This window comes from Somniosus microcephalus, chromosome 24 (genome assembly GCF_052327205.1).
Source record: "Somniosus microcephalus isolate GS21.2 chromosome 24, FLI_Smic_1.0, whole genome shotgun sequence".
NCBI lineage: Eukaryota > Metazoa > Chordata > Chondrichthyes > Squaliformes > Somniosidae > Somniosus > Somniosus microcephalus.
Genome location: NC_141010.1, coordinates 7,241,292 through 7,251,334, shown reverse-complemented (window position 1 = coordinate 7,251,334; position 10,043 = coordinate 7,241,292). Strand labels below are relative to the sequence as shown.

Sequence of the window (10,043 nt, the reverse complement as noted above, 5' to 3'; positions counted from 1 at the left end):
GACCAAGCTTTTGGTCACCTGCCCTAATTTCTCCTTATGTGGCTCGGTGTCAAATTCTTTCGTCTTATAACACTCCTGTGCAGCGCCTTGGTACGATTTACTACGTTAAAGGCACTATAGAAACACAAGTTGTTGTGATCCATAAAGCCAGCTGCAGGCAGCTTGTTACACGATTGACTCCAAGAGCAGATCAATACTGACCATTGCCTCCTCCGAGGTTGGCTCGCCCTGTACCCAGAAGCAGACGGCAGTCACACAACCTGCTTTAGCTCGCTCACAGTGTCACTCTCAGCCGTTGAACTGACCGAGTTAGGTCACCCTCCGAATATCTCCTTCCTGCCTCCGGGCCTGCTCCTGACTCTACTCACTGTCTCTGCCCTGCCCTTACAAACTAATGCAGTGTTTCACCGTGCAAACCGCAACCCCGACAGCTGCCAGATACTAAGCTGCATTTCCATGTTGCTGGAGGTGAAGGAAGTGGGCGAGTTTCCCACTCGTCGCTGCTAGCCTCAATTTTATAGTTCTCATACTTGTGTTCCAGTCCCTCCATGGTCTCGTCCCTCCCTATCTGAGCTTTGGGCTTTGCCAGGTTTTGGTGGGGGGTTAATTAAAATCAGCCAGGGTTCCTTCTGCTGAGCAGTAGCCTGTGCCCACTGCTGAATCTGTATGTCTGTGTCAAATGAGGACAGGATCAGGCCTCTCACAGTTGAATAGTCTGCCTGACACTTGCCAACCAGCCTCAAAAAACCCCATCTGCAAACAGTAACAGAGAGCTGCCAGAATCTGCTCTGTGCCCCAATAAAAATCAGCTGCATTCAAAGGAGGAGAAATCTGAGCGGAAAAATCTCAAGAGAGTAGATAGGGAGAAACTGTTTCCTCTGGTAGAAGGGTCAATAATCGAGAGGATTCAGATTTAAGGTCATTGGCAAAAGAACCGGAGGGGTGGCAGGGAGATGGGGAGTTTATTTACGCAGCGAGTTGTTGTGATTTGGAATGCGCTGCCTGAAAGGGCGGCGGAAAACAGGTTCAATAGCAGCTTTCAAAAGGGAATTAAGAAAAACATTTTGCAGGGTTATGGAAGAAAATAAAAACTTGCATTTATGTGGTACCTTTCAGGACATCCCAAAGTGCTTTACAGCCAATGAAATACTTTTTGAAGTATAGTCACTGTTTTAATGTAGGAAAGAGCAGGGGGGGGGGGGGGAAAAGAGTGGGTCTAATTGGAGGGCTCCTTCCAAGAGCCGGCACAGACACGTGGGCCGAATGGCCTCCTTCTGTGCTGCGAGATTGTAAGCTTGTTACTTTCAACCACAACAACCCCACTGTGGTCCTACAAACACAGAATGAAGCAAAGCACGAGAACCAAGCAATTTTGTAAATTTTCTGCCATCAGGAAGGTTTATTGCACCAAAAATTTCAATTGTCACTTATATACAATATGAAACAATATAAACATCAGTGCTTTTTCCTAGTTTGCATATTAGTTGTTAACCACGATTAGACAGTCTTTAACCACCTGCATCTGTTAAGTCAGCGTCGTAGCCCAGCCCAACCAGCATTACTGGATTGTCCATTCACAATGGGAATAGCCACAAACAATTCACTGGTGCTTTACTCCTCCCTCCCGTTACCTTGAATAAAGTACAAATCTCGTTCACAAGAGCGTATAACCCATGGTGAGCAATGCAACAGGAAGATTACACCCGGTACCCACTTCAGGGGGTGTCGCAACAAGCTGGTGAATTATCTTCAGGAGAGGGGAGCTGATGGGAGACGAGAACTAGCACCACAGTACGTCTGGCACTTTCAATACTCAGACATTCTCCAGAGAGGTCCATCTGGCCCAGGTGGTTTGTTTCACAAGGCATCGTGACAGTGAGGTGTAGGAACCATGAGAAACCAAGTACAAAGCACTAGCGTAATCATTTACTAAAGGAGCTGTGTGCAGAGATCTTTCACACAAAGTTCTTAGCTCAGTGATATTTTCTTTCTGATGTGTTGCTGAGGTGCAGCTCACTGACACCACCAGCGGCCCATCCAGTACCTCCTGCAAATGGCCATTGCTCACTGCGTGAGCTCACGCAGTGACCGTCAGCAGGTGTTTGGGCAAGAGTGGTGCATATCACTGGTGGGGAAAGTGCATTTTCAAGCCTGACACACAAGCAGATACCAGTAGATAGCGGCTGGGGATGGGAAGGCTGGCCGAGTACAGAGGCCAATTGCAGCATTGCCAACTAAGGCCATGGGATGAATCAGAGAGTGTCCTGCTCTGGCCGGACCAGTATCGCCCCACATTCACCCATCCAAGTGTAGATCAGATGTTGGACAATAAAAAAAATCCCAGCAACTGGGTTCAACAGCAAAAAAGATAACATCTGATTGGTGCAGAGAAGGGGGGGAGGGGATCAAAATACACCAATGGCAAGCAGCAGATACGCTCCTGGGGGAAAAGGGGACAAACCCTTGGCCAATCTGACGCGAATGAGCTCCGAGTTCTCCCTGGTTGTGTGGAGCAGCTCTGGTTTCTAAGCCTTTTAAAAGAGGAGCCTCCCTTTTAAACAAGACAATTCTCACGTTACCTATATCTCGTAGCTGTGTGCGCACGTGGTGCTTCCTTGAGAAGCTGCTTTAACCCTGATCATACCCCACCATCTCCAGCCCTGGGAACTTGCCCCTGGTGCCCGTCAAGGGGGTCTCGCAGGCGGTGGCTGTTTGGGGTCTTGCCAAGTGCAGGATCAGAACCAATTGTGCGCCACAGTTTATGCGAGGCCCGTAGAGTTCCCACCAAGAATGAAACAAACTTTTCTGTCATCAGTAACTATATTAAGTGTAAGACTCAATTTGAACAGAACAAGCAGTACCAAAGGGGACTGAAGAAGTACAGGCTGAGTGTTTACTGGGAGGTGCACGATGCTACTTGCTTAGGTCCCCACCAGTATGTTCAACATCATCTTGATGAACATACCTTATAGGCCAATGCTTTGGCATTGAATTTTCCACCCCCACCCATCCTTCGCATTCCATTGGCAGTCATTTGTTAAAAGTTAAGCCCGTTAACGCAATGTTGGTTATCCTGTGGAGAACTTGCATTTCTGTAGCAGACAATATTTGTACAAGTCTTTTGGTTACAAATAGAACTGATCTGTATCCTGGCTGCCACTTGCTAGCAATCACGGAGCTGCACCCTTCAATACAGTGGGATCCATTTACAGCACAATCAATTCCAGTTCGACAAATTACTGCTCGAAATGAATGCAGCAACACCCATCTTAGTGAAACTAATCACAATTCAGTGAAAATTGGAGATTGACAACCTTTCATCTTTTCACCCATATAGAGCAATGCAATAATCCTCATAAATGACCAGAACCCCCCTATTGGACGAGTCATCAAACACTGTGTTAGTCTATTAACTGACCAAACATTAAATTACATTTGTTAAAAGCATTCGTTCCAGTTTAGCTACAGGACAGAGTCTCAAGAGAGAGAACACTTGTTTTAATACATAGGTAGTTTCAGATCAGAAAGACAAACCTGCTCGACGGCAGGGGAATATGCAGCACCAGTTCTGGATTGAAGTCACTGATCGATGAACCAGTTTTCTTGGGATAGTGAAACATTTCCATTGCAAATGAGGTTTAAATGCAAAGGGGATTCCGTTGCGTTTGTAGCAGGTTAGGATTTGGATATCTGTGCAGTGTAAACTAGGCTAGGAACTGAAAGTGGTGTTCACATCTCTGCCTTCCTTTACTGGACCATGCTTCACTTTTGTTTTTGAGTGTGGGTATGTGCTTAACTGAGCCGTGACAGCACATTACAACGTAGATTATAAGATACACACACGCCTGATTCTCTTGCGATTTTGCTGCAAAATTAGTGGACAGAGGAAACCCGGCCATCAACCCAACACAAATCGTACATGAAGCTGCCAAATTGTTCCGACACCAGCTCAAACCCTTGGGAAACGAGGTGGAATGCATTATGGAGAAATCTGACTGGGAACACCAACCGTTTGGATCAGAACTATCTCAACCAGAAAGTGATGTCGTTGTTCTATTAAGATTTTTAATATCAAAATCTCTGATGTGGCTTAATTTTAGGGGCCTTAGAAATGTTATACCAGACATATGTCCACAAAATAATCCCTCTTCCAACTTTACCCCCTCCTTTACTGAAAGCGCCAAACTCTTGCTGGGTATGGTTGCCGAGCAGCAGAGGCTCCCTTTGTACCTTGCCCAAGATGCCATTCTTAATGGGCAAATTTCAGGCTGCTCGACCATGGAGTGCGTCACACCTGAACCCGATCGAGTCCTCACCCAACCTCCACAAGTGTGCACTTTCCAGCAGGGGCTTCTGGGCATCGATCAGGAACAGAAACAATGGCTGATCGTTTCTCACACCTCCCTTGCCCATAGGTGCTGAGGTGAACGGTAGCACCCCAAATGATGCACTAGGTGGGAGCAGCTAACTTGCTACGCACCATGAATTGGACCCGGAGCACCTCTGGTCTGTATGGTGAAGTTCCCCAGTGGCAGGGGTATTTACCAACTGAACTGGGCAGGGGGAGCTCACTGAACTGTTTTAAGTTAAATGGAGATGACATCATTTAGAGAGAAAAAAATTGTGGTTAAGTCTCTATATGTCAAGCTTCAAGTCTCCTGCCACAAACTTTAGACAAACCAGGATTCTATTCCTTCACAGCCTGAAGATCCTCACATTATACGTTTCCGGGTCTCTGGGGGCCTGTGGCACGTTGTAGAACGTAAACATATTTTTCATCATTGAGAAAATACTCATGGTCAGCCTAGGATGACCGTCAAGGGCTGCAGATTAGTATAATACTGCCTCCTGGGTAACCTTTCAGCAAAAGATTCATGTCACGTTCATTATGTCTGAGTGGTCCTCGGTTCTGAACAAATAGGAATTTTATCTGCATCTTTTGGGCCACCTGAGATGGTAATCCTGGTTGGGAATCCAGGGACAAGTCTGAACTGATACTCTGATGCCATATGGTAATTGATGGAGAACAAGCACAGATCCACGTGTATAAATGATCTTGGTTACCGAGCAGTTTTTCAGCTATGTACATAATGAGGGAAATAGGAGAAAGAGGAAAGAAAAACAGAAAAGGGGAAAAGGAAGAAAAATTACCTTATTTAATCGCTAGCTAATTGGCTAAAGTTGCCGCAGCGTACAAGCTAGGAGAACAAGTCCAGCCATAGCTCCTTGAAGAAGCAACATTCAACAGGTCTGACTCATCTCCTGCTGAAATCAGTCACAACATCCCCAGCCCCACAATCAGTATCAAAGACGACAATTCGCAAGCCACAGACTCCTAAACAGTTCCAGAGTCACTCACTCGAACTAGGCACACTACCATCATGTAGAGATTTGCAGTCCAGCCAATACAGGAAACTTTGGTTTATCCGGAGGTTGTATGTCCAGAATACTCGATCTAACGGCAAAAATCAGGAGCCGTTTTCTATAAGTTTTTTTTAGTCCTCGTTCTTTTTTTTCCCCCAGGCACTGCAAGGTCTGCAGCTATAGCAACAGCTTCAGCTAGAGACGCTTGCAGCTGCAGCCGACTCTTTAGAAGCTGTTGCTAAGCAACAGTGTTTGTTGTCAGGTACAGAGATGAAAACCTCCATATGCTTCAACATTAACTTTGTATGTCCAGCAGTACGCCGGTCCCGTCAGTGCCAGATATCACAAAGTTTCCTGTATTTGGGTAGTTTGGGGCTAGCTAATGAGTCATTGTAAATTTTAACCATAACCGTATGGCCTCAAATATCGCCGGGAGCGGTTCCACCCTCGGTCTGCCTCTTGTACCTTGCCCACTCGCTACTCCTATTGTAAGCCTTCCTATTTTATCTGTCTGGGGCACCGTAGCTGGACCCGATCTGTCCTCACATGACGCTCACACTTTCCGGCGGGAGTCGAAATCCTGGCACGTTGTATCTCATTCCCAGACAGGGGTGTGGAGACCAACTGTAGCACCAAGACCAGCTCAAACGGCACTGGTCAGGGACTGTCCCAGGACTGTGCCACACTGAGTGCGACCAGTGGCATGACTACCAGTTGTAAACACTTGCAACAGCAATTTTGCAATAAGCTCCCAGCAACACAAGCACAAATTCTTCCCAGTAATGTATTTAATTTTTAAGAAGTCCGATGGTCACTTTTGCAGTGTGATCACAAGCTGTGCAGAGATGGCTTATAATATCAATATACAATCAGCAGCTAAACTCCCAGCGCTAAATTATAACCCCCCCCACCACCATGCCCTGAAGTTGCTTTGCAGCTGTCCCCCCGCCCCCAAATTTAATGATGCTGAAATATTGACACTAAATGTATATCCCAGTCCATGATAAGTGAACCAAACGTTTAGATTATTTACACGTAAAGAAAGCTTCAAGGGTTGTCTCTTTACACTTGAACCTTTTCACCAGCACAAATCAAAGTGCACAATCATTCCCGCTTTCACAGGGCTTGTGCGTGAACAACGGGGTCATGGCAATAAATGGGTTAATAACCACTAATAGAAGGTGGTGCTGCAAAGCTGCAAATTATTTAGAGATTGCCAACAATTCGACCGCTCGAACCCGTGTAAGAATGGGCAAGATTATTTTAGTTGATGGCAAAAATATGATTTAGAAGGTTCTCGGAACGGGAATAAGGAGTCATAGCTATTTAAAGCGCAAAAGAACAGGAGGTTTTAAGCCATTATTATTACTCCTTAGTCAAAGACTTGGGCTGAACCATTTCAAAATTTATTTTAGATTACTTGACTGAAAATATTGGGCATTAGATTATCAGATGCAAGTGTTGGGAGCTACTAGCTGCTCAATCAGAACATCTCAGGACTAAAGAAAACAAAGTCAGCGTCTCTTTTCCTGAAGTTCAAATAAGCTGATGCCTCTGTACAGTGTAGTTCGGCTGAAGGCCTAGTAACACGAGGTGGGGGGTGGTTGGTGGTCGTTAGCGGCTCTGAAGCAACGAGCTGGGTCCGTTACATTTTCCTGTCCCCTGTCTCGCGGTAAATCCGATCAGCGGATACGAGGTGATGGGGCGAGCCACTCTCGCCTGCACCTCCGGCGACGTCACAGTGGACAAGCTTTTGAAACTCCGGACCTTTTTAAAAGTGGAAACCATTGCATCCTCACTGCTGCAGTTCATGCATCGAGTCCCCGCGAGAGTGTTTGAGGGGGAAAGGTCTCGTCTCCCAGAAATTGTTATACTGCTGTCAGGCTGGACACCCATAGGTGCCCTGGGCCTCAACACTTTGTATATGGAAAATCTTGGCATCAAAACTTTTCTTTAAAGGTCGTATGTCCGTAGAATACAGCAGTGGTGCTGTGGCGTGGGAGTGATAAAGTGTGGCATTATAGCACTGGGGCATCAGGCACACTGTCCCAGGTAGCTTCTATTTCTCCTACTGATTAGCTGGGAGCAGGGTTTAGGGAGACTATGGGAGAACACACAGGAACTCACATCACCACCAAAAGAGGGAGGGGATTTATTTCATTGCTGTCAGTGGCCCGTCTCTCTGGTCTTTTCACACTCTTGAAACAAACCCAGCAACACGCCTGTTCTGATGTGGGAGGAGCAGAAAGGAGGGGGGCGGGAGGGAACCTCATTGGTGAAGTATGTAGGCCAAACTATGTGAAAAAAGATTTATATTTACTTCAGGTTTTAAGTTAATATAAAAAAAATTGGAACAGTGCATCGCTGCACCAGAAACGCATTCAATATGACCACAAACCATCTCCAAATCTGATCCAGAGAGAGATCTGAAAGATCATCTGTCCTATAAACACACAATGCAAGACTAGGTGACAGCTGGGCAATAGGATATTTTTAGCAGGATTTTCTAACAGTTAACCTAAGTTGCTCTTAGTTGGATCCAATTCTCCACGCCACAACTCCCCAAACAAGCCTTTTACTAAATTTGGGTAACAGATCCCAGAACAAGTTACTCGTCCAGATAACTTGCAGCCACCCGGTACTGAGTTAATCAGCAATATTATACAACGCGCGTGATTAGAACTCCGACTGCGATAAATTCACCGAGCTTTTTACATTTACATTTGCCAATCTCTATTTGTGGAAGAGTCGGGAACAAAGCTATCAAACTGCAGTGAAAGGTCAGAGCAAGCCTCTCTCAAGTGGGTGCTCGGATATGTAGTACAGTAGACAGCTCCCTTTAAAAAAAATGCATCTTTGGGAAGCCCGATAAAACACATTAGAATAAGACCGAGTCTTGTTTTTTTTTTTAAGTTAGTACTTTGCTAGGAGAGGGAACAATAAACAACACGAGCTATACCATAGGTCAGTGAGGGGTGTGCTTGGTGAGTTTGATAGAAATCCTCCATAAAAGAGGGAAGCACAAAGAATGCAGGTTTTATCCAAGTGAGTTAAAAGTGAGGAGCTATTGTCCACTAAAGGAACAGTTAAACTTTTACAATCAAATGTCATTAATACAGACGCTTATAAAAAGCAGCCCTTTAGTAAACAGTTTTTCTTTTAGTTGCATCACTTGCTGTGTATTTAATGAAAGAGTGCTGGACTGTGTTAGCAAGATCAAAGGGCCTTTTAAACAGATACACCTGTATTAATTTGCAACAGATCTGACAACACACTCGAGGAAAGTTTTCTTTAAATGGAGTAAATTCATTCTGTAGATTTTGAGGTTAACATTTAAACACAGTTGACCGACACCAGCCAAGGGGCTACCCCTCTAACATGGTGCAGCTGCAAGACGGCTGGAACTCTTCAACCCGTAAATACTTGGATGCTCTCATCACACCAGAGAAAGTTCCCACGTGTACCTCAGCATAAAAAAAAAACCCTTAACCGTCCACACTGTCTCCTCCAGGTGGCTATACTGATATGGATGAGGCACAAGGCTAAACCTTGTTGGGTAAACTGGGCATTACAGAGTAACACTTTACAGTGAGAGCGGCACCCGGCAAAAAAGAGTATGGATTGGAGAGTTAAAATGTTAAAAAAAAAAATAATAATCAAGTGATTCTTACCCAAGCCAATTCACTCTCTCCTTTCTACCATTACAAAGAAAAATCTGAGTAAAACAGGCTGCCCACAAAGATGCCAGATCTTTGGTCTATGTACAAAACCATGTGAGAGGTCTCGCTCCTGCACGCCAGAGCTTGAGCCCAGCTTCCCCTCGGATCCTCACCATCACAGACATGGCCTGTCCCAGTGTTCGTGTTCTAGGGGTGGGAGGTGCCTTGACTGTCTTGCTCGGTTCCTGAGGAGCTGCTGTCAGAGTCTGGCTCTATCGCTTCCTCCTCATTCTTCTTTTTCAATCGCTGTCTTATGGCCTGCAGGCGATTCAGTAAGGTCTGGTAATCAAAATGCCCTCGCCTCTCTCCGAAAGGATCCTGCGAGGAAGAAGAATGTGCCCATGTATTTTACTGTGAAGTTCCAAATGATCACTACACACACACACACTTATAGACTGCAGTTAACATTTTAAAGAACACACAGGTCGAAGTGGGCAGAACAGTGTGTGCGAGCGAGCTGGGACGTGGGGCAGGATGAGACTGGAGAGGTAGGGAGATCAGTGCAGGTAGGGCCATAAGGGATTTGTAAATGAAGATGAGGATTTGACTGTTTTGAGGGAATGTGACTTTGAAAAGAGGACGGGGTGGTTGCTGAGCAGGACCTGGGAAACGATATGAGCTAAAAGCAAAAAACTGCAGAACTGCTGAAACTAAACAGAAAGAGAAAAGGCTGGAATGAGAGAGGCCAGGGCAAGGCTTGTGGAGAGATGCTGCCCGACTTGCTGAGTATATCTGAAAAAGATAGAGAACGTAAAGTAGGGGAGTTGTGCCTGCCGATGGAAAAAGAACTTGTTAAAACTGAAGTTGTTGATAAGGGTCAAGGGAAGAGGCTAACTGTATTAGGTAATGCAGAAATGTGTGGTTTGCCACATAGAAGGGATAGGAAAAAAGGTACAAAAGAAGTGGGTGTTGGAACAGATACTCCAGAATTCGAAGGTCTGACCAACCAAGTACACAGAG

At 45.5% G+C, this 10,043-nt stretch overlaps 1 protein-coding gene across 1 annotated transcript in view; it reads right to left on the bottom strand.

The window, feature by feature from the left end:
• Window positions 1-1,370: 1,370 nt before the first annotated feature.
• The window catches only part of ube2z (ubiquitin-conjugating enzyme E2Z), a 39,248-nt gene continuing 30,575 nt past the window's right edge, over window positions 1,371-10,043 (bottom strand). The window contains exon 7 of the mRNA XM_085966174.1: window positions 1,371-9,401. Coding sequence (XP_085822300.1) covers window positions 9,231-9,401 — 171 coding nt within the window. The 3' untranslated portion in view covers window positions 1,371-9,230. The remainder of the gene's footprint in view (window positions 9,402-10,043) is intronic.